General features: G+C 44.2%; 1 protein-coding gene across 1 annotated transcript in view; it reads right to left on the bottom strand.

Annotated features, from left to right (window-relative positions):
* LOC119976764 (spindle pole body component 110-like) overlaps nt 1–25,637 on the bottom strand; it is a 546,263-nt gene that overhangs the window by 24,175 nt on the left and 496,451 nt on the right. The window contains exons 60-63 of the mRNA XM_038817508.1: nt 21,627–21,653; nt 18,337–18,372; nt 14,831–14,857; nt 11,118–11,153 (exon numbers count right to left, since the gene is read on the bottom strand). Of these exons, the coding sequence (XP_038673436.1) occupies nt 11,118–11,153; nt 14,831–14,857; nt 18,337–18,372; nt 21,627–21,653 (126 nt within the window). The remainder of the gene's footprint in view (nt 1–11,117; nt 11,154–14,830; nt 14,858–18,336; nt 18,373–21,626; nt 21,654–25,637) is intronic.

The following is a 25,637-nucleotide window of genomic DNA, read 5'->3' as shown; positions in this document are numbered from 1 at the left end:
AATAGGATCTAACCAATCCTCTTTAAAAGGTCACTGTGATGGTTTACTTTCTCTCCATCAAGTCTTAATGCCATTTTCTTGAAATGTCAGAGGGCTGAAATCTAACCACGAGCTGTCCCTCCAGAAATATATAAGCCTGAATGTGAATCTCGAGCAGAAAACCCAGCTAAAATAAGAAATAAAGCGTTTTTCCAAAACGCCTGCTGCATTTGAGCACTGAATTCTTTTTGTACACTACAAAGACCCCGAATGAATGACTGTACTAGGGATACAATTACTGCTGTACACCAGAGAGTTGAAGCCAAAAATATGCTGCAGAAACACAATTTGTTGCAAATACCCTTCTCTTCTTAACTTCATCCTTATTATTTATACCCCCTCCCCGTGTTGCCTAACATCTCTGTGTGGGTAGAGGACGGTCAGTTAAAATGGTTATCAGATATTAGATTGTTGTTTCCAGTTGAATTTTCTGCATATTAATTGTTACCGAATAGATATCTAACTAACTAAGCAATTCTTTCAAATCTTGGAAAGAGGACAGCAAATTAGAAGAAAGTGATTTGGCTTTTCTGAGAGCAATTTGTTGCTTCCACTTTCGGTAAACCCATTACCATTCACTGTCAGTGCAAATATTTTCCACGGCATACCTGTTTTGAAGGAAAGTATACATTATGGCATGAAATCAGCAGGTCAGGACGAGGATTCTGAAGTGCTAGAAAGCAAATGACTGATTAGCCCACATTTTTCTAAAGGTCTACAGTACCACTTCATGATAAAGGAAACAAACTGCAAAGGAGATGAACTAATCAGCAAATAATTTCGTTGAAACATTAAGAGGAAGGTAGATGGAGAACAATGAGGTTAATTGCATCTGTGAACAAAAAACAAAGTTCATTGTAACGATAACGTGCCATCTTCTGATTTTGAAAGTAAAGAACTGTCAAAATCTGGAAAGGACAAAGTGTTTGAGTCTGTATTCCCAAATGTGGATAAGGGCTCTGATTACGAAAGCTCCCATGAGAAGGTAAAAATGTTAACACAAAGAATGGATTCAATCAAAGTCAACAAACTCTGAGAGTACTAAACCCTCATTGAAACTTGCTGAAGGTAGCCATGTGAAGGACAAGAGAAAATGCAAAGCTGCAGGGGCTGAAGAGTGTTTATTTGTTAACATTGAACCAAATATTTTCCAATGCATTGACAATACTGATGATAGGTTGCCTCACGAATATCTCCTAAATTTGGTTAAATATCCATTGGACAGTTAGAAAAGTCTGATTGCATTGCGTGGGAGACAGAACGAGTAAAGACAGAGAAGAAGAGACACCTAAGGTCGAACCAAACATGATGCAGACATAAGAAATGCTGAACCCCTAAAGCCACACGCGTCTCTACTAAAACTCCAGAGACTGGCTCAGTTAGAGACAGAAATACAATGCATGCTGGATATGGTGCAGAAATAAGTGAAAGCGTTGTTGTCCCCAGAACGCCAAGTGAAGAATTGGAGATTGACGGCCATGTTAGTGGACGAACCACTGAAGTAAACACCGGACTTTCCAGACTATTTGAAATAACCGCAGATGACACTGACCTGGGTGCAGGGACAGTGCTTCTATAAGACGGTGATGGAGCAATAAAGAGGCCTCCGTAAGACTAAATCCGTATCAGAGAAAATATCCTACCATTGAAAAGGAAGCCTTGCCCTTGCTTCAACCCTGTAGCACTGATGCATCTGTCTGACATGACCATAAACAAAGCTTAGCTCACAGAGAGCATAACCCACTTGCGTTTAAATAGAAGTTTAAAACCTGGAACGTAAGTTTCTTCTACATGAGTTTATTATTACCGCAGTTCAATGTTCAAATTGTACATATTCGTGGAAAGGGTGCCGTGATTGTGGATGCTTTATCAAGCGCTTTAAGGGCTGACTAGTAACCAATGTGGAGTCTGCGAAGGAACTGGTAATCCGGGAATGAGGATGTGTTTGCGATTTGTGTCTTGGACCACCTCATAATGAAACGTCTGCCCCCTGAAGTTTCATTGTTTTTCGAGGCGGTCGGGAGGGAGGGGGAGGGGGTGCGGGGGGGGGGGGGGGGGGGGGGGGTGGGGGGTGGGGTGCGGGTTGCGGGAAGGGTTATGTCAGGGTCCTTCCTGCTTATTCACTTTTGTTTAGTTTTCCGTTGTGTTTTGATCCATGGCTGAAGTATGGACGTGTCTTTAAGGCAGCGTGTATCATTAATACACGGAGAAGAAATCGGTGGCCTGTGCCTTTAATTCAAACAAAATATTGCAGAAGACTGTCCTTTTCTAGGCTGCTGATTGCAAGACTTGCCAGCTTCGGTAATAATCCGGTTCGATTTATTTGAAAACGCCCACGATATCACCGTGTTCTGCCCGGTAACAGGGAGTGACTGCATCTGATTCCACTGGAATGTCCCAGAATCACTTGGGGTTCCAGTGCCAATTTAACTTTGATTCTAGGGGCCTGGATGATGAAATTTAACTAACTGTCTCGTAAAAGATTGAACTAATCTCCTTCAAATTGCCACTGTGAGGGCTCACTCTCACTCCAGAGAATCTGGGCGCGGCTCACTTGAGACAGCAAAGTGATTCTCCAGAAAGTTATAGTGCTGAATGTGAACATCAAGCTGAAAGCAGTGTGATGAGAACTGAAAAGATTTTTCAGGAAGTCTACTGCCTGTGAGCACTGAATTATTTTTCAAAACTACAAGGTCCCCGAATGAATGACTCTGCAACGGAGACCATCACTGCTGCAAACCAAATACTTTAATAAGAAAACATGTCCAAGAGCCAAACATTTGAAGCACAAATTCAACTCTTTTGAATTTCATGCTCATTATTTTTACCCCTTCTCCAGTTTGTCTATCTTGTGTGTGGGCCAGTTATGTGAGTCAGTTATGAGGGTAATAGGTTTCAACTTGTTGTCCAATTGCATTTAGTCCCATATATCATGGTGATTCCCGTCATAAACAAACATGACTGTGCTCCAACCGACAAACCTCGTGACTGTAAGCAACGGACAGTCACGGGCCAAAGAACCCAGGAACGCCCTCCTGATTCATTGGCCAATTCACACGTGCTGCGACGTCGAGGTACGACGGGTTGGAATTTACGGTGCATATGCTCAGGTGACGAAAACGATATGCATCCAGAGGAGCCTATTTTACTTCGTTATAATTTTAAGATATCCCCTCAGACGGGGGAAGCATAAACTTCCGATGCCCGCCCTGTCAATTTAATTTGCTTGGGGTAATCTCCACTTTGCTTATGGCTATCCCATTTGGATTTATTTTTTTAACAAAAGCTCGAAAAATGTTTCGACCATCCTTCTCTTAGAATTTAGGTGAACTGTTTAAATTGAAACATATCATCATTGGGTTACGTTCTGGGGTTAAGTTCCCCTCTTGTTCCTCGCAACGCCCCTTTTAATTTCGAATTCCATAATCTGGAGCTCTTCCTCTGACATGTCTTCCCTCTCTCTTTAATTCAAACCTCCTAATTTCAATTTCCATGTGAAATCTTTTATTTTGCTGCATTACCACTTAGTTCTCTATAATTCTATCTCATGCTCAAACTACAACTAAATTTACTCCATTTCATTTCCCGGCCAGAAATGTCTTTGATGCCAAACGACTTCATGGCCTCGTTTGTGTTTCTAACGTGCCCAATTCAACTAATATACATATATCTTTGCCAGCTTCATCTGGCACTTCTATTTTATTTTGGCTTGTCTTTAAGAATCCTTTTTTTAGTCAGTCAAAGGCAAGGCGTTCATTCAGAGAAAAATCTTATCATTATCTTTGCCAGCTTCATCTGGCACTTCTATTTTTATTTTGGCTTGTCTTTAAGAATCCTTTTTTTAGTCAGTCAAAGGCAAGGCGTTCATTCAGAGAAAAATCTTATCAGCTTCCACAGCCTTCCTGACATATTGTAACAAAACTGATGTCGCTATTTAACTTTATAATGTAAGCCAAACGTCGCCGTCTACGGTTCCTGAGACCCCGGCTGAGCCCCAAAATTATGTTGCGACAGATTGGGATGGGACGCGGTCAATTTCAGCCCCTCTAGAATCGGAGTCCCCACACACTCGAATCAACCAAATATTCCAATAATAATATGCGATGTCCTTGGCTATTCGCTGCCCACAACCACAGTCACCAGGCTGACAATAAAAACACAATCTCTCCCTATTCACAACAAGATCTATAATAAAATGTGCAATAAATGCAACTGATAAACTAATCGTTCCTAATCCCTCACTTTAACTTGTTACCGCCTTATATATATATATACACACATACACACACACAAGACCAACACAAAAGAGAAAGAGAGGAGCGAAAATAATAAGTGAAAGAATAAAGAAACTTTGTTTCAGATGACTGTCTTTCAGCACAACTTCCTTCACCAGGCTCTCTGAGCTGTTTTGCTTGAAAACTAGCACCATATGCTGGGTTTCATCTTTTTGAATTCATCATTTTCTCTCCTGCTTGACAGAAAGATACACATGTCATCGACCAGAATAATAACAGCAGAAAAAATAAAGAATGGACAAATAAGGGAATCAACAGAAACAATCCGTACATTGTGCACACTCGTTTTGCCTTTTCGTGGTTGACATTGTCTATGTAATTTGCCAAGAATAGTTTCTCAGTGTTTCAGCTATAGTTGAGATCAAAGGCTTTAATTACATTGATTCAAGGCTGTTGCAAGAATTTGGGATGAGGCCCTGTCTTTTGTGACTCAGCTGCCTTTGGGAGCATTACAGACCTGATAGAATGAGGTTTACCGGCGGAATATTGCCGCTAATGATGAAGTGACTCTATCTGAATGGCTGGACTCTGCAATGTGAGACGTCAAAATCCAGTTTCAGGAATTGCGAGTTGCCTTTAGGAAGACATGAGGAGATTCGTGGGGCATGAATTGTGGAAGCCGACCTCTGCATGGTTCAGGTCCTGTTGTATGGCCTGTCATCCATTCTTGCAGGGGGATTTGAGGACGGGAGGGGGAACTGTTGAGGAGATCTGTTGAACCTAGTTTCCCCGGTGAGGTGACATAATGTTTCCTGGCTGAGTTTCAGGACTGGCTTCCAGGTTTCAGGAATCTCGGTCCTAAAGGCAGGCAGTTCAAATTCGATGGAGGACGTTTAATCCTGGCCTCAAAGCCTGTGGTTGTGCAGCTTCTCACCAAGTTTCAATATGGTCTAGGTGTCGGCCAAGCCTGTCCATCAGGTTGTCCGCCGGGCCCGGTCAGGACTGCAGGCTGGAAGCATTGATGTTCGTGTTCCAATTCTCGGTTGCAGGGACCCCAGTGAAATGAGTTTCAGGAACGGAGATTCAAAAAAGATTCCAATTCAGTTGAAGCTACTACCCAGGAAAAGGCAAACCGCTGTGAAGCAAAAGGAAAAAATTATTTTGCATTGTAGACCAGGAGGCCTCTTGTGTCATACCTAAAACAGGGACACGGAAGGGAGGAACTTTAGTCAAAGAAAACACCCTCAGAACCGTTGTCTGAAATCAACTATTAATTCTTAGAAAATACCCAAACCCCTTGGCTGCCCATTACCTACAGTCACCAGGTTTGTAAACTTGAATACAATCATTTTTTTATTAATGAATATACCTGTAATTTTATGGGAAGCAGATTAAGACTTCCAGTTGCGGCTTAAACGTAGTGGCGCACACAAAGCTCATCGGGGAAAACAAGGTACTCATCTCGTTATTGGTTGAGATGCCTCCGGGCATTTAGTGGAGGAATTCGGAAAGCAATGGCAGACTGTCTCCAAGGCTCTCCATCATTCAATCGAGGAAGCTCTGGTTCCTATTCAATGGACGCTGGGAGCGATAGAGGAAACGGTAAAGGTGCGTGGTGCAGTTTTGTAGGGCCAGGAGGCGGCACTTTCGAGTGGATTGTCTCTTTTGTGGCTGAGATGGCAATGGTGGGCCATAATAATAAATGTATGCGTGCCAAAATAGACGACAGAGAACATTTCTCCAGGAGCCAAAATCTAAGAGTCGTGGGCTGCCGAATGGAATTCAGACCTGCAGACTACTAAATGCATGTCAAAATGGTTTGGGAGATGGTGTAGGAGGTGGCCAGTTATGCTCTCAGGCCCATCACGGGAGAGCCATGCGGACCTGGCCACAAAAAAATGGTGGCACTGAACAAGGCCAAGGCTGCATTTTCAAAAGTGGAGTTCGGTTTGGGGTGGTTCACCTTGCAAGTCTCTGAGACTTATAACTCTATAGACTATGGACGGGATTCTCCGTTTCCGAGTTTAAGTGTTGACACCAATGGAGAATCCGTCAACATTCACAACAGAAAATTATGCCACCGATGCATTGACGGATAGGGCAGCAGTGCAGAAAGAAATCCACCACCTCAGGATGGCCAGGCTGAGTAGGCAGCGCTGAGCCCCTGGCACTAACTCCGCACGCCCGACACCCACAAACCTACCCCCCCCCCCCCAGAGGACACCCGAACCACCACACTGTCCTAACATGCAGGCAACTATACTGGCAACCATGATCGGGTACCCTCGTCAATGAGGCCACAGCCACTGACCCCGGGGCTGCATGAGTCGGATTGTTTGACACTGTTGCCTTCTGTGTCCGCCCCCAAGGACAGAGCCTCACAGAAGCACCGGTAGCGGGCGAAGACAGGAGGGGGAACCACCAGAGCTGCTGTCCCTCACCATATCAGAGGGCCTTGGAAGTGGTCGGCAGTCTGGACGAAATGGAGGACACCGAGGTGGAGCTCGGTAACAGGCGAGTAAGTGAGAATCCACTGAGTAGCGGTTCCCCATGACAGGTATGGTAGCATCTTCTCAACATCATCCCACACCTCCCCGCACCCACACCACCGTCAACCCCATCTAAGCCATCACCCTACACCATCCCCACACCCACTCCACCCACACACCAATCCTCACCTTACTCCACCACTCCTCACGCCCTCACCCACCAGCCCTCGCCCCATGGCCTAATAATACTTTTTTCATGCGTCGAGAAGGGACTTCTGGAGATGGGGTGCGTCCATCTGGCGTCCTCTGCCCATAGACAGTGCGACAGCCGGGCGCCCCTCCCGCATCCCCGTGAGCCGAACAGTGATGGGAGCAGATCCGACTTCAGACCTTCATCCGAGACTCAGGAAACCCCAGAGCTCGTGTCTGAGGAGACACTGATGTGGCATCACAGTTATCTCCGAAACCCTCCACCATTCCACAGACGCTCATCTCGATTGGGCATGTTTGTGAAGAGGCTCCTGTGTCACACTCTGGTGAGCACCAGATAGTTGACCCGGTACAGCTGGTGGAGGTAGGATCACCCGTGTGGGCGGACACTCGGAAGTCAGGCGGATGCCAGAGACTAGCTGCCATCCTGACCGGTCTCCCGCTTCTGGAACAGTGAGTCCCATCTGGATGGCGTTTGCGGTTGAAGAATTGGTGCTGACGGTTTTGGCTATGTATCTGTCTGTTCAAGACGTCGGAAATTTTGATAAGGCACTGGCCGAAATCCAGAACAGGGTTGCCGCCTCACAGACGACCGTGTCATAGAGCCACGTGGAAATTACAGCGGCGCTCGTCAGCGCGGCCCAGTCACAGCAGATCATGCCTGGGAACATCGGCTGCCCAACGTGGCAAAGACAAAGAGGGAGGTGGCCCAGTCCCAGAGTGGGGTGGAGCAGTCACTGGATGATGTGACACAAACCGAGAATGTGGTGGCACAATCGCAGCATGATGTGATGCAGTCCCAGATGGAGATGGTCCACTGCCTGTGCTCCCTTGCCGACAGCCTGCAGACCTGGTGGGACCAGAACGGACCTCCAGGACTGGTGGTGACATGTACCGGGGCAGATTCAGGCGGTAGCTACCGTTTAATCCCCTCACAATAGAGTAGCCGAGGGGCCATTGGACACAAGTGAGGAGAGGGTGATGGGGCCTGTGCCAACTTACCTGCAGGGGAGGGGTCGGAACACCGCAGTACCTCAGAAGCATTCCCTCCAGTTCCTTGCGCATCTGATGGTCATCGGGATGACCAGGTGCCACCACAGTGCTTGTGACTCTGAGCAGCCGCCAGGCCCATCCAGGCCGTGTCGCCTGAGAAGACGCCCGCCAACCGAGATGTAGCCTCAGGGCTCATAAGGCCAAAAAACATGTGCTTGCCAATTGGCCAAATGCGTGCTGTTCCTACAATTATAACGGGAAATAAGAACTACTTCGGTTTTCCTTCAATTGCCCATATGAGTACTGATTAAATTTGATGTTTCAGCAACATGAATGGAAAACACGTGCGGTTTAGCTCTGAAGGATGATTTCCATTGGTGAAAAACGCCATCAGCGAATACTGTAGTATCTAAGCTTCCTGGTAAAATAAGGAGGCTGTGCGTCACTGCGAGAACACTGCAGTGCTGTTGAGTACGAAAAAAGAAAACTACTACGGATCATCTTGAACCGCTGTGGTCCCTGTAGTGTAGGTACATTCAGTGTGCTGTTCGGGAGGGAGTTTCAGGATGCTTCCCCAAGTCAGTGTGGTGAGTGACTTGGAGTGGAACCTGAGGTAGTGGGGTTCCCAGGTGTCTGCTGCTCTTCTCCTTCTCAGTAGTAGGGGTCGTGGGGTTGGAAGTTGCTGTCTGAGAAACATTGATGAATTAGTGATGCGCATCTTGGAGATGGTACACACTGCTCCCACTGTTCGTCGGTGGTGGAGGGTTTGAGTGTTTGTGGAAGGGAGAGCAATCACACGGGCTGTTTTGTCCTGGATGGTATCGAGGTTTTTCAGTGATGTTGGAGCTGCAGTCATCCAGGCAAGTGGAGAGTATTCCCTTGTGCTCCTGACTTGTGCCTTGCAGATTGTGTTCACGCTTCCGGGGGTCAGATGGGATACCCGTCATAGGATTCCAAGACTTTTACATGCCCTGGCAGCAACAGCACTAATGTGGCATGTCCAGTTCAGTTTTTAAAAAATTTTAACCACCGAGGATGTTGATTGTGAGGTTTCATTGATGGTAATGCCATTGGATGTCAAAGGGCGGTGGTTCTATCTTCTCTTGTAGCAGATGCTCATTGCCTTGTCCTTTAGTGGCACGAATATATCTTGCGATTTTTCAGCCCAAGCGTCAATATTATCCAGGTCTTGCTGCATTTGGTCATGAACTGCTACATTATCTGAAGCGTTACGAATGGTGCTGAGCAGTGTCTAGTTGGCCGTAAACATCCCCACTTCTGCCCTTATGATGGACGGGAGTTCATTGATGTTTGGGCCGAGGACACGATCCTATGGAACTCCTGTAGTGATGTCCTGGAGTTGAGATCGTGGACCTCCATGCACCACAACCATCTTTCTTTGTGCCAGGTATGACATAAACTAGCGGAATGTTTTCCCCCTGATTCGATTTGACTCCATTTTAGGTTGGGCACCATGGTAGTATATTCGGTCAAATCCTGTCTTAATGTCAATGGCAGATACTCTCACCACACCTCAGGCATTCAGCTCTTTTGCCCAGGTTTGGACGAAGGATGTAATGAGGTTAGCAGCTGAGTGATCCTGGCGGAACCTAAACAGAGTCTGTGAGCAGGTTATTGCTGAGCAAGTGCCGTTTGATTGCACTGTTGATGAGTCCTCACATCACTGTACGGATGATGTAGAGCAGATTGATAGGGCGGTTATTCGCTGGGTTCAATTTGAGCTGTTTCTTATGCATAGGACACAGCTGGGCAATTTTTCACATTGTCTGGTAGGTGCCAGTGGTGTAGTTGTACTGGGGCAGCTTTGCTCGGGGTCTGGCAACGTCTGGAGCACAAGTCTTTAGTACTATTGCCGAAATATTATCAGGACCCATAGCCGATGCAGTATCAATTGTCTTCAGCCGTTGACTGATATCACGTGGAACGAATCGTTTTGGCTGAAGACTGACAGCTGTGATACTGGGAATCTGAGGAAGAGAGAGGGCTCATTCATTCCGGACGTCTGGCTGAATATTGCTGCAAATGACTCAGCCATGTCTTTTGCATATCTGTCCTGGGTTCCTCCAATAATGAGGATGGGAATATATGTGGAGCGTCCAATGAGTTATTTCACTGTCCGCCACCATCCACGGCCGGACAGCAGAGGACTACGGAGCTTAGATCTGATCCGTTGGTTGTGTTATCGCTTAGATCTGACGATTATTTCCTGCTTTTGCTTTTTGGTATACACGTAATCCTGTATTGTAGCATCACCATGTCGACAACTCGTTTTTCTGTATGCTTTGAGTTGTTCCTTCCGTGTACTCCTGCTATCTTAATTGAAGTACATTGGATTGGGGGGTATTTGTAGAGTGGGGGATATGCTGCGCCAAGAGTTTGCAGATTGTTGTTGAATACAAATCTGCTGCTGCTAATCGCCACAGCGCCTCATAGGTACACGTCTTGAGTTGCAAGATTTCTACGAAGTCTATTCAATTTACTACGGTCGTGGTGCCACACAACTCGATGGAGTGTGTTCTCGATGTGAAGACGGAACTTCTACAAGGACTGTACAGGTGTCACTTCTACTGGTATTATCATCGACAGATGCATCTGCAGCAGGCAAATTGATGCTCATGAGGTAAAGCATGATTTCATTCTCATTGGTTCCCTCACCACCTGCTGTAGTCCCAGTCGAGTCCTGATTTTACCGATTCGGCCAAGCAAATTGGTGTTTGTTTTGTGGGGATAGGGGAGTTTATCGTGCAGACTTGCGTCCAGTGATGTCTGGGGAATCCCGTGAAAGGTTGATGGGACGGGGAGCGGCTTTATCGGTGGTGGGGAACTCCAATTAAAATGGTATACTCGCATGGTTCTGAGTGCAGCTCAACTGCCCTTTGGAAAATAATACTCTGGGATAATTGTGGTGCCACCGTTACCTGAGAACCTTCCGGTGGGGATTCCACCCGAGTATCCTTGGCATCCTAAATCCAATGCTGTGGAGCTGCGGAGTTACAGGCATGAGCTTTACTACTCCCCTGGATATCGGTAAAATCAAACTTTCACACAGTGCAACATTAAGTCATATGTTTCCCATTCCTGCGGCCTCGAAAACAAATTGTTGGATACGAATTTTGAAAAACAATCTCACCTTGAGCTTGACATTTATCTTTCAGTTCCTTAATTTCTGCAACGAACGTACATTTTAGTAATTTACCGTTCATCATCCCTTTATTTAGGTCGTTTAAAATTGATTAAACATAATTTTCGAATCTGAATTTAGACGCGTACATCACACTTCACAGAATTATATTAGTATTATATGTTGAATGTGGAGTCATTTTAAGAAAAGCTATAGCGTCAGAAGGAAGGGACAATTAACTTATTGCTTGAACTCCACTTTTCCACACTCTCTGAGTATCCCTTGATTTCCTGTGAGGCCGAATATATGTCTCTCACTGGCATAATTGCACTCAACTATGCAGCACCAACCATTCCAGGTACATAACCCCGTCATGTACTCGGATAGCGATTTACAATGATTTACAAACTTTTCAGTTAAGATGTTGGCCGGAATTCTCTGGTCGTTGGGATTCACTGGGCTGGATTGTCTAATCCACCAACCACGTTTCGGCACCCGTTCTCTTGCAACGGGATTCTATCTTCCTGCACCTTATCAATAGGATTTTAAATTGAAGCCAACCCTCCACGCTGCCGGCTGAATGAGTGAATAGACTATTTTGGCGAGCAAGGCCCGCGGTTTGCGAGCAGCGGGGGTGACGTCGAAGAAAAGTCTCAGTGACAAGCGGCGGGATAAGATAGAGTCCCAAGGAGCTCCTCCAACAAACACGCGAAAGGATACCGGAGAATTTTGTTTTTACCATCGCAACTGTCTCCTCGCAGGGGGCTCACTGGGAACATGGGTGCAGCTGAAGCCTCTTCACTGGTGAAAGGTGAATCATTCCACCAAACGTAGCTCGAAATCTGGTTGTCTTCGTTTGTTTTGAAGTGTAAAAGTATCAGTGACATGACTTAAATAATACACCGGCGTTCTTTTTCACGGGGCGAGGACAACACGGTGGCGCAGTAGTCAGCACTGCTGCCTCACAGCGCCGAGTACCGGGTTGGATCAAGGTCCCCGGGTCACTGTCCGTCTGGCCTTTGCAAATTATCTCCGTGTCTGCGTGGGTCTCACCCCTACACCCCAAAGATGTGCAGGTTAGGTGAAATGGCCTCTCTAAATTGCCCATTAATTAGAAACAAATAGTTGGGTTCTCTAAATTGATCAAAAAATATATCTCTTTCAGAAAGCTTTGTGTGGCAGCCTGTGAAGTGCAGAATAATCCATGCCACCTCTGGCATAGTAATTCATCACGGCTCATAATTTAGAAGGCTATTGATGTAGCGTCACCGCCGAATCCACGAGATTAGGGACCTTCAAACGGCTATTGGATAGGTACATGGATTACGGTAGAATGATCGGGTATAGATTAATTTGTTCTTAATCTAGGACAAAAGTTTGGCACAACATCATGAGCCGAAGGGCCTGTTCTGTGCTGTATTTTCTCTTTTCTATGTTCTATTTACGTCTTGATACCTCAGTGACCATTTGTTGGGCCAATTTCATGAAAATCCTCCAGACGGTAAGGGCACACGTCCGAGGACCAGACGGCTGGCGGACCAGAGAATCCTTTTTGACATCGGGAGTTAATTTGTCCTTGTCTAACATTACGTTTGTAGAATCGGAAGGTAGGCTTTCCGATGGATGCATTGTCTGCGAGTACCAAACTTTTCTATATGTTTGCATGCACACAAGTCTGTCCCTCCAGTGCATCCTAATCAATGATTCTCTGTTGCAGATTTTAAGCCTGTGTTTCCTCTTCCCACACTCAGAGCACGCCATGTTTAAAAAAAACATATTATCATAAATTCTCTCCCTGAGCTAAACTTCCTCACTCACCAATTATCCAGCAGCACTGGCCAGAAGTTCCGTCAATATCAAAGAACAAACAACAAATTTGCATATAGCTTGCCCTCAGCATCTTCTCCAAAAGCTTCCCCACAACCGATATCAGGCCCACTGGCCTATAATTTGCTCGATTTTCCCTGCTTCCATTCTTAAACAGCGAAACAGATTGAATATTTTCCAGTGCTCAAGAACCAAACCTTGGGCAAAGAGGATGTGAAGATATATGTTAAAGCCTCAGCTATGTCCCCCGTCCCGCCCTCAGGAACCTGGGTTACATTCAGAAAGCTTCCTTCTTTAATATATTGACGTTCTCAATGGCTTTCGCATATCTATCCTCGACTTCCAGAAACGCAATATCCATCTGCCTGATACAAATTACTCATTCATGATTTTACCCACTGCCTTTGTTTCTACGTATAACTTCCCTCCATTGTCCCTGCGTGGGCCTACTATTTCACTTGCTGCACTTGTTCTCCTTATACGTGCATAGAACGCCTTGGGATGTTCCTTGACCATGTTTGTTGAAGACATTTCATGGTCACTTTCACCTCCTAATTCCATGTTTAAGTTCCTTCCTACTTTCACTCTACTCTAGGGCTGCGTCAGTTTTTAGATGCCTAGATCTATCATGTACTTCCTTTTTTCATTTGAATAAGATTACAATTTCCATTGTCATTCATGGTTCCAGATACTGTCATTTCTATGTTCATTTTTGCGAGTGTTGCCTGTCCTGCATTTCAATAAATTACTTTAATCCTTCATGACGAATGAACAGATATATATTTTTGGCACGTATATATTTTGTCAATTTATCTGATGCGTACGAACGTCCTGGCATATACACAGCTTTTTCTACTTGAAATGTAGTCCATTCGATTCGTACATGCTGTTCAGCAACCAGTAAATTATGCGCTGATTTTCTTTATATGTGCACTGTTATTTGCTGATTAGCTGTCCTTTAATAATCGCTACTGAGATATTTCTGTTGGTTCACTCTGGCATATTTTACATTGCTTCAAATATGTGTAAAACATAATTTTCAGTAATCTGACCAATTACTTACTGGTAAAAAATATACAACGAATACCGGTCAAACAGTTAGGGCCTCAAATTAAAGCTACATATTAAATCTCCAAGGAATTCTCTTCTTGACGATTAGAACGGCATACAAAAGGGCACTTTAAAAATCGAGATTCAACAATCTGTTATCTTGAAATTTTATTTAGTGAAATTCATAAAACTGCGTTTTGGACTTTGTTGGCAATGAGATTAAATTCAAATGCCAGATGTAAGTATTTGAAGGTTAGAACCAAATAGCATTATCGGAGATATATTAATTTTTAAACAACGATATACATATGGAATAAGCGATGGTTAGCGGCCTGGAAGTGTGCCATAAAGTGAGAGTGTATGCATCTTGCAGTATGTGTTCAATTATAGAACGTACGTACTGTGAAAGCGATATGGTGCTGAGTACTGTTTAAACAGGTAAACGATTTTCAGACTCAAGGGCCGTTCCTTGTCAATAATAGTCGCATGTTCTCCAAATAGGTTTCTTAAATGTTTTGTCGAGGCAAAGGTTATCTGGGTGTATATGAAAGTCCTAAGATGTATTCCTGAACTTGTTTTAACTTAATCAAATTGTGAATGTTATCCAAAGATTATTATAATTAACTGTAATTATATTTTACCACCCATCGGAAAGAATTAACAGTTACTTACCATTATGTTCAGCTAGGCCCTACATCTTTAGAATAACTGAATTCGTGGCTGGTACGCAATTTTGCTTCCATGTTGCCAGTTAATTGCTCCGGTGGATTCCATAAAGGCACGGGATGCAGTTGAAATCAGACATTTAAAACATTGTTCAAGTAAATTTGTTTTCACTAGTTTACCTAAATCTTTCTGGAGTAGTTTTCTTTCTATTTAGGATAATGGAAAAACATCCAGTTGAGCTGTTGGATAAATTAATACATTACAAGTACAATTTCTTCAGATTATGATTGCTATTTTAGTGTTGTGCAGAGGTTTTAATTCTTATAATCGACGTTGCACTGCCTTATCATGGTTATGGAATTGATATTTAAACCCATTACTTAAAACTTGTGTTCACATGAAAAAATAACTATCTCAATGTTTTTAAAAATTAATTGGTTCACTAATGTACTTCAGGAAAGTAACGTCACTATCTTACAGGATCTGTCCCAATGTATGTCAATATGCACACAGGAATTGTGTAGAAGTGCTTTCGGAGAAAATAAACCAATCTCTTCAGGTTACCGAAACAATTTTTTCGGCAGCCCAACACGTATCGCAGGAATTGACTGCAAATTCCTTGTCTCGTTTCAGGGTCCTCTCCATCGCTCATGTACAACCAAAGGTTAGCAGGCTGTCTCACAGCTCCCCACACACACTTCCAAGTTATATGGGACATTTGTCAAGTGAGATTACCGAGCTTTCTCTTCTTTCCTTGCAGATTTGCAGCAACCAGACTAATTGACATGTCTCCTTGCTTTCCAATATATTACTGCAATTTCAGCGCGTTAAATGCATCTGGAATTCCCTCCAAAAGTTCTTCTGTGTTGCCATCTGTACCCCACAGTCCAAAGATGTGCAGGTTAGGTGGATTGGCCATGTGAAATTTCCCCTTAGTTTTCAAAATTTTAGATCGGGTTACTCGGCTATGGGAATATGGTGTAGGCGTGGGCTTGTGTAGGATGCTCGTTGCAGGGTTCGGTGAAGACCCGATTGGCTGAATGCCCTCTTACTGCACTGTAAATTCTATGATTCTATGCTTATGGATATTTTCTCGAAACGTCTTGGCCTTCACCATTCTATATTTCCGATGGCCTGCCTAATTTTGGGCTCATTTTCCTGTAAACTGTTGACATTTTACCTGAACTATGTGGAAAAGTAATACATTAAACCATGGAAAGTTTTAACATTATTTAGATTGTTCCAAAAGTGGCATTTATAAATCACGTTAACATGCTCCATCTTTCAAGAAGTTAGCTCAGTCGACAATTAAGCTTTGTTGTGAATTGGGTGATTTCTTGAAGGACCGGCACACCATTTAATAGAGGGTTGGATGACTAAACAAATTACAGGTTTTGCTCAACTCTATCACTAAATAGTTCATTACTCAGTCATGAAAGAAACAATAATTTGACAATTTCATATCATAACATATTAAATCTCAAATAATTAACGGAAACTCAATGGATAACTAAGTTATGGCGATGTAATAAACTGCGTACATATCAAGTGAAGTTCATGTTAAGGGACACCATAGATAATAAATCTGTGATACCAAAGGGAACAAATAATATATCACCAATTTATCAAATGAGCAATAATCCCTTATAATTCCTGCAAAATGTTTTATGTCACTAGTCCCGAGAAAGATGACCAATTACCGTCTGCGTCAGCGTTCGACCATAGTGTTCATAAGTGCATACGATATAGGAACATAATTAGGTAATTCCGCCCATCGAGTCTGATCTGCCATTCTGTCATTGCTCGTATGTTTCTCATCTTTAATCTACAATACAGCAGACCTAGAGCTGGATTGCAAAATCAGCCACATCATTTCCTCCATAGAACACATGATCTACGACCAGGACTAGGAAATTTAACCACCCGAGCATAAGCAGCTTCAGCGTGATCATGGGTGATCCCATCATGGCCTGAATAACTGTCCTGCCCGTTCTCTATCACCCTGAAATCCATTGCAAATTAAATGCCTGCCTTCCTGCTCCTTTAATTTACTCTCTCTCCCTGAATCCACCGCACCCTCGGGTAGCGAAGTCAGAGCACCCAGAAGATTCTCTCTATTTTGATATTAAGTTGCCTTTCCATGTTTTGGACCAAAATGCATGACCTCACGTTTATCCACGGTAATCACCTGTCGCATTTTGCACCACTCACCTAACCTATTTATATCTATTTGCAAAGGTCTTGTTACCTCATCGCGGCTTACTGTCCCACCTATGTTTGTGTCATCTGCGGGTTTGGCTGTAGAGCATTCTATCCCTGCATCCATGCAATTAATGTAGCTTGTAAATAGCTGATACCCAAGGACCGAACTCTATGGCACCCACAATTTACATTTTGCCAACAAGGAAAAGACCCATTAATTGACTCTGACTCCTGCCGATCATCCAATTGAAGCCAGTACGTTATCCCTAATCACACGTGGTATCACCTTCTGAATTAACCTTCTGTGCGTTACCTTGTCAAATGTCTTTCGAAATTCCAGATACACTCCATCTACAGGGCTTCCGTAATCTACTTTGTTTGTTACATCTTCTCAGACCTGGTGTTAATTAGTCAAACATGACTTGCCCTTCCTAAAACCACGCTGACTCTGATGGATAGCGCGCTATGTTTTTCCAAATGTCCTAACATTACCACATTATTAATTAATTACAACAGTATTCCAACAACAGATGTCCAACTTACTGACCTGTAATTTCCTACATTCTGCATACCTTCCTTTATGGATAAAGGCGTTACCTTAGCATTTTCCGAATCCACTGGAACCTTTTCCATGTTCATGCAACTTTGGAATATTGGAACGAATGGATTCACTATATCTGCTGCCACTTTCTGTAACACCCGAGGATGCAGTGCATCATGCCCGGGGGACTTGTCTCCCCTCAAGAGTTTGTTGAATACAGTTTCATGTTGATGCTGATTGTCCCAAGGTCCACCCTTCTATTGCCTCTGAATTTCCCGTTCCTCTAGGAATGGTACTAGTGTCTTCCACCGTGGAAGCTGAGACAATCGATTGGTTCAGCGTCCTTGCTATTTCTATGTTCCCCACGATTACCTCATCGGTTTCATCATCCAAGGAACCAACATTCACCTGAGCGACTCTCTTCCCTTTTATGTACCTGCAGAAACTTTTGCAATCCTTTTTTGATATTCTGCCCTTGTTCTTTTTGTAATTTACCATAGTTCTTTATACTACTTTTTTTTAGCGTCCCTTTGATTATGTTTGAAAGTTTCCCAATTTTTCTGCCTGACACGCCTTTGCAATATCATATACGTTACTTTTTGTCTTTATAATGTCCATCGAATCTTGTTTCGACATGCATATTTTTCTGACCTTTCTTACCATTTTTATTCTGCACTGGGATATAACTTAGGAGCGAGGAATTGACTATGTCCTCAAACAACTGCCACTACTCATCAGCTGACCGACATTTTCGCCATCCTGCCCAATCTACTAGGGCCAAATCTATCCTCATGCCTATTCATTTTTTTTGTTTATTTGAGAGCACGAATGTGGGACACCCAAGATTCCAAACTGAATCTTGAATTTTACCATACTATGGTCACTACTCCCCAGTGGATCCTTACAAGTATAATGCTGTCTTTGTACTGTTCTCATTCCTACCGATAGTTTGCAGAGATTTCGTCATTTCTTTCGTCTCTGGAAATTAATAAAATAATTGAGTTTCGTGTAACCATTGACCGCGGGGTTCCCTTCGAACTATATGTTTATCTCTCCTCTAAAATTCTGCTTGAATTATTTATTTTGATTTTCTTATATTCTCGCACAGCAAAACAGATTTGACCATGTTTTGTAAATGCGTCATCTGTTAATAAGATTACGGCAAATTATTTGTCTGTCGACCTCAATACCTAACTGATCTTGTCAAACTCTCCGAAAAATGTTTCGTTCTGTATCGCTGCGGAACCACCTTCCCTTGTTACACCTAAATCAGAAAAAAGGGTTGATGGGAATCCAATGTTCTTATACCATAGCACAAAACAGATAGTAATGCACTGATATGACATTTACTATGTTGTGTGAAATTATTTTCCAACAAGCATCATTTCATATATTTATGCATTTGATTGATGATTGCGCTGTGCCCCTTTCCATGTAACGCTAGCTTCCGTATTCGGAAGTATGATGAAATGGTCCAAGTTTACAGATTTTATGGCACTGATACATCGTGGCCATGAATGAATTTCACTCGGATCAATACAGCTGATTAACCTATCGCACGTACCACTGCTGTGGGACAGGATTCGACGTTTTGCGTCAAATAAAAGTCCTTTATGACGCGAATCCTGATGCAATGCATTTTCCCTTTCCTGACAGGGCGTAATGTTCGTAACACGTAGAATCAACCGGTGAGCAAATCAACCCGGCGGCACAATCGCACAGTGGTTAGCACTGCAGCCTCACAGCTCCAGGGTCACGGGTTCAACGCCAGCCTCGGGTGACTGTCGGTGTGTAGCTTGCACTTTCTCCCCCTATCTGCGTGGGTAATCCCCCGGGTGCGCCGGTGTTCTCCCACAATCCAAAGATACACTGGCTATGTGGCTTGCCCTTCGTGTCCAAAAAGGTTTGGTGGTTTTACTGGGATGGAGGTGTGGTCTTAAATGTGATGTGTTCACCGGAATTCTAGCTAGTCTGCTAACATCACTTGTACGTGCGTGTCAAGAACAGTTGCAAAATCTTCATAGAATTCCACCGGGAACTCATTGCCTCCACCCCCCCCTCCCCGGCTGATTCCCACTTGCAAACACTTGATACCCTCCATGCCATCACCCAGTCTTATTGGTGCTTTCAGCTTTTTCTGTGTATCGACCCCCATGACAGGTACATCCTGTCCGTCAAATAACTATTTCAAACCGGCGTCCCCGTTGGGGGCTCGGAGATGTGCAGTCCCTAGTACAATATCTGAAATGCTTGCTTCACCTTTTTTAGTTCGACTACAGTCCGCCTCTGTTGTCTTTTACATGAGATATCTCGCTTGTGGCCGTCGGCTTTCTCAGCTGGTGAGCCAGAAGGTTGTAGCCTTCTCTCAGTGTTTATAAAAGGTCCTGAGGCATTGCAGATGAAAGGCTTGTAAATGTATACGTAATACTGCAGTATGCAATGCACAGACCTATCCTGACCCAATTTTCCAATGTTAAACACCGTCAGAGTCTTCAGGAGACATAGTCTTTCTTATACCATCTGGCATTTTGTTTTTCCTCAATTGCTACAAAAAATGCCATCCACTTTGCATTCACAGTGTAGTGGACAATTTCAGAAGCCTCTTGCACATCGTGTGAATAATCAAAACGTCAGTAGTTCATACATGAAGCAGAAATCTATTGACTCATCCGAAACCGTGTTCGTCCCTGTCGTAAAACAACCTCTGCAACGTCTTCGCAATTCAACCTAATTTATTTGTACCAATTTCATTCAAAAATAAATACAACTGACATTTTGATACTTTAATGATAAATGAGCGAATTACACATATATTTACAGATTGCTTCCACGGCGTGACAATTTTTCTGAATTTAAAGTGGCGATAATGTACAACTACGTGGAGGGGCTGGTTTAACTCACTAGGGGCTGGTTTAGCTTGCTAGGGGCTGGTTTCGGTCACTCGCCTAAATCGCTGGCTTTTAAAGCAGACAAAGCAGGTCAACAGCGCGGTTCGATTCCTGTACCAGCCTCCCCGGACAGGCGCTGGAATGTGGCGACCAGGCTACATTGAAGCCTACTCGTGACAATAAGCATTTTTCAGTCTGCTTGTGCTCTGATTCTAGACAAAGAGGAAAGTAATGACAATACAAAAAGGAGACTTTTTTGTACCACGTGCTCCAGAACATTAATGAAGAATTGGTGTTAATTTCATTTGACTCGTGCATTGGATAACTCACAGGAACTTCTGACAATATTCAGAAGGGGCAGCACGGTATCGCAGTGGCTTAGCACTGCTGCCTCACGGCGTCCAGGCGCCAGGTTCAATCCTTGCCCTGGGTCACTGTCCAGGTGGAGTTTGCACATTCTCCCCGTGTTTGCGTGGGTTTTGCCCCCAGAACCCAAAGGTGTGGAGGCTAGGTGGATTAGCCTCGCTAAATTGTCCCTTAATTGGAAAAAAATGAATTGGGTACTCTAAATTTGCAAAAGAAAATCTGAATGTCAATATATTGCAATACCAATTTATTTGTGGTATGTCCACATCACACAGTTTAAATGTCTGTACAATCGCCCAACATAGTTTTTCCATACATTATGTGAAATTTTGTTGATAAAGTAATGCATTCAGGTTAATTAGTACATCGATGGACTGAGATAGGAATCACACCCCGGTCACCATTACTTCCCCCTCCCCCCTATCCACCGTTAAATTTAGAGGAAGTTGTGAAAAACTGAAGATGGAAATCTGTCCTATTATTAGTGGCATTCGTATATTATACTATTATATGTTTTAAATTAATTTCCCTCAAAAGGTCCACGTTAAAAATAAACTGGAAAGAGCACTAGAATGTAACGGTGATATGTCTGGCACAGGTTCCACCTGTTTTCATCAGAATGCATTAATTTTCATCTGTCTCAGCTTTGCAGCAAAGTGCAGCAGTATATTGAATGCTCGGTTTCATAGAATTTGCAATGCAGAAGGAGGCCATTCAGCCCATTAAATCTGGAGCTGCTCTTGGAAAGACCACCCCATTTAAGGTTTAAGGTCTTGCACGTTTCTTTCCGGTTAGAATGAACCAACTATTCCCCTGCAGTTTTTCTTTTCTTGGCGAAAATGCTTTATGAATGTTTGTCAAGATGAAAGCAATTTTGAAATATTAGGTGACAGTCCGATTGACACACATGTTTTTTTTCTATTTCGGGAATTGCTTTTTTTTAGTTATACTTTAACTTGCACCAAGAATGCGGTTCACCTGCTTCTGTTTCTTCCTTCTGTTCTTCTATAAACGGAACATACAACATTAATTGACCGAATACATTGCAACCGCTGCATCTCCGAAGATACTATACGTGTTGCCTTCATCATCTGATGCATTGTTTCATGTTGTTATAATTTCCGGCAAAGTTCTATGAAGGTTTGTGACAACTCGTCAAAATCATTATTTGCGCTCTGTGCTGCCCATTGCGGGAGGGAAAATCTCAGAGTGCAACTTGACGGAGTACAGCTTTGGCAGCTGACTAAACAAAGGGATTTGGTGCAGCGAGGGAGGAATTTGTCCTCGCTGGTGCTTCATTGAACATGGAGTACCGGGTAAACAGAAGAAATTGTTTCTGAACCTTTCTTTCTAAATGTGGCTGTTCAAAAACAAAAACACTGAAGAAGCTGGTTCAATAATTGTTTTCCTTCTTACTGGGGACACAGATCAGAATAGTTGATCATGATAACATAATGTTCCCTATGATATGCGTCTGCTAAGTTGGAATTCTACAGTGCGAATGCATGCTGCAAGATATGTGGATTATTTAATTGTGCACTGGTAAAGTGTGAAACGACAAGCAACTCGCAACGACCATCTCTTCTTTTTCGTATCATTTAACCTGTTGGGGGAATTTCCTACTAGGAAAGCATTTATTGCCATCTATGATTGCCCTTTAAGAAGTGGTGCTGCGGTCCTTTGAACAGCTGTAATTCTTGTGGTGTTAGCACACTCATCTTAAAATAAAACCCTCAGCCACTACCAGTTCCCAGTGTTAATAGTGTGTTCGATCGCCGAGATGTCCGTCAGGAACTCTGTAGTTCACTTCGATCAAATCCTTTAATAAGCCACCACCTTTCAAAGGCCGTACAATTCTATCCAGTGCACAGGAAGAAACTTTGACGATTAATCTGTTGCAACATTGTGGGTGTGTTATATCATGTGGCAGCAGAAGTTCAAGAATATTGGACACCACACCAGTCTCATTCGTAAGAAGTAATGTACACCACATGCTTGTATTTCTAAGGGCTCTCAGTTTGTTCCACGTGGTTTTGCGCCCTTGTCTTCGACGGGACAGGGGTATCAAGGCATGTGCTAAATTCTTGGCTTCTTTACAATGTAATATTTCGTCGCTCGCTAATTCTGAAAAAGCACTTGAAAGCATTTCAGGATCATGCAATGTATCGACACAAGTGGTACCATCAATTACTGTGTTGTTTCAGGTGCAGTCCCGGACATCTCATTATTAGAATTAGAATTAGAACAGTACAGCACAGAACAGGCCCTCAGGCCCTCGATGTTGTGCCGAGCAATGATCACCCTACTCTAGCCCACGTGTCCACCCTATACCAGTAACCCAACAACCCCCATTAACCTTATTTTTTTTTAGGACACTAAGGGCAATTTAGCCTGGCCAATCCACCTAACCCGCACATCTTTGGACTGTGGGAGGAAACCGGAGCACCCGGAGGAAACCCACGCACACACGGGGAGGACGTGCAGACTCCGCACAGACAGTGACCCAGCCGGGAATCGAACCTGGGACCCTGGAGCTGTGAAGCATTGATGCTAACCACCATGCTACCGTGCTGCCCTGTCTTTTTGAAAAAATACATTTAGAGTACACAATTCAGTGTATCCAAGTAAGGGACAATTTAGCGAGGCCAATCCACCTCGCCTTCAAATCTTTGGCCTTTGGAGGCAAAACCAACGCAAACATGGAGAGAATTTGCAAACTCCACATGGACAGTGACCCAGAGCTGCTATCGAACCTGGGACCTCGGCACCGTGAGGCAACAGGGCTGTGTCACAGTGCCATAGTTCTGTTGGTCATCTCATTGTCGAAGAGATGTATCTGCACGAGAGAGTGCACGGTGGATGTTTATGACCATGCCGCAGGAGCAGGAAAATATAGCTTTGGGGTATTATTGGATCGACTGCAACGGTTCTCCTCGCAATAGAAGAAGCTATGTGTGTGTGTGTGGGGGGGGGGGGGGGGGGGGGGGGTGTTGAGTGAGAGGTATACAATTGTGAGGGAGGAGGCAGAATTAATCTGAAGGCGCTATTCGCCGGAGATATCCGTGATAAGATTGATGGGGAGGCGACGGCATAGTGGGATTGACGTGGTTGGCAGTGGGCAATTAAGTATCTGGACGGAGAAGGTGGCTCCACAAATAACCCAACCTCAATGCTGGAGGAGTGCAGCACATATGTGCAAAAGTGACAACTGAGACTGTAGTAACAATCTACCGGCTGAAGAACCGCGTTGTTCATGCCTCTCGGTCAACCACAGAGGACCCCAGCATCACAGGGGACAGTCTCCAACCAATGCGATTCACTCCAGGTGATATCAAGAACGGTTGAAGCAATGGATACTTCAAAGGCCAGGGCCCTGAAAATATTCTGGCAATATTACGGATCATCTTTGCTCCAGAATATGCGGCACCCCTAACCAAGCTGTTCCAGTACATCTGCAACATTGACATCTACCCGACAATGTGAAAAATTGTCCTGGTGTGTCCGGTACACAAGAAACAGGAGAAATACAACCTAGGCAATTATCGCCCGATTAGTCTACTCTCCATCATCAGCAAAGTGATGCAAGGAGCCATCAACTGCTATAAAGCGGCATTACTTCAGTAATAGCCTGCTCAACGGGCGATCAGTTTGGTTCAGCCATGGTCACTCAGTTCTTGACCTCAGCACAGCTTTGCATCAGAATGGACAAAATAACTGAATGCCAACGTGGATGAGAGTGACAGCTTTGATAGCAAGTCAGCATTTGACTGAATATGACTTAAAGGAGTCTAAGCTGTACTGGAGTCAATTTGTGTCCGATAAATATCTCCTCTGCTTGGACTCACACCTGCACGGTGGAAGATAGTTCTGGTGCTTGGAGGTCAATCATCTCAGCTCCAGGAAATCATTGCAGGAGCTCCTCAGGGTTGTGTCCTGTGCCCAAACATATTCAGCTGCTTCATCAATGACGTGCCTTCCATCCCAGGCCAGAAGTGGGGATGTATGCAAATGACTGAACAATGTTCAGCACCATTTGTGGCTTCTCAGATAATAAAGCAGTCCATGTCCAAATGCAGCAAGGGGGAGATGGTGGCAAAGTGATAATGTCACTGGGCTAATATTCCAGGCTTGTACTCTGGAACGCAGGTTCAAGTCCCACCACAGTTCAATAAATAAAACCTGGAATTAGAAGATAGTCTCAATTATGGTGACCAGTCCAAAGATGTGCGGGTTGGGTGGATCGGCCACGATAAATTGCCCCTTAGTGTCCAGGGATGTGCAGCTTAGTTGATAAGGGGCAGCACGGTAGCATGGTGGTTAGCATAAATGCTTCACAGCTCCAGGGTCCCAGGTTCGATTCCCGGCTGGGTCACTGTCTGTGCGGGGTCTGCACGTCCTCCCCGTGTGTGCATGGGTTTCCTCCGGGTGCTCCGGTTTCCTCCCACAGTCCAAAGATGTGCGGGTTAGGTGGATTGGCCATGCTAAATTGCCCGTAGTGTCCTAATAAAGTAAGGTTAAGGGGGGGTTATTGGGTTACGGGTATAGGGTGGTTACGTGGGTTTGAGTAGGGTGATCATGGCTCGGCACAACATCGAGGGCCGAAGGGCCTGTTCTGTGCTGTACTGTTCTATGTTCGATGACCTGAACAATATACAAATTTTGTCCGACAAGTGGCACGTTACATTCACGCCAAAGGAATGGCAGGCAATGACAATCTCCGACAACGGGGTATTTAACTATCACCCCTTGACATCCAATGGCATTACCATCACTGAATACCCCACAATCAACAACCTGACGTTACCATGGACATTGTGGCTACCAGGTCAGGTGAAAGGCTAGGAATCGTACGGCGAGTATCACATCTCTTGAACCCCTCCCACCCAGCCAAAGCCTGTCCACCATCCGCAAGGCACAAGTCATGCGTGCAATGGAATACTCTCCATTTGCCTGGATGAGTGCAACTTCAATAACACTCAACAATCTCGA

Source organism: Scyliorhinus canicula, chromosome 13, assembly GCF_902713615.1.
Source record: "Scyliorhinus canicula chromosome 13, sScyCan1.1, whole genome shotgun sequence".
NCBI classification, from domain to species: Eukaryota; Metazoa; Chordata; class Chondrichthyes; order Carcharhiniformes; family Scyliorhinidae; genus Scyliorhinus; species Scyliorhinus canicula.
This window is presented reverse-complemented; position numbering and strand designations above follow the sequence as displayed.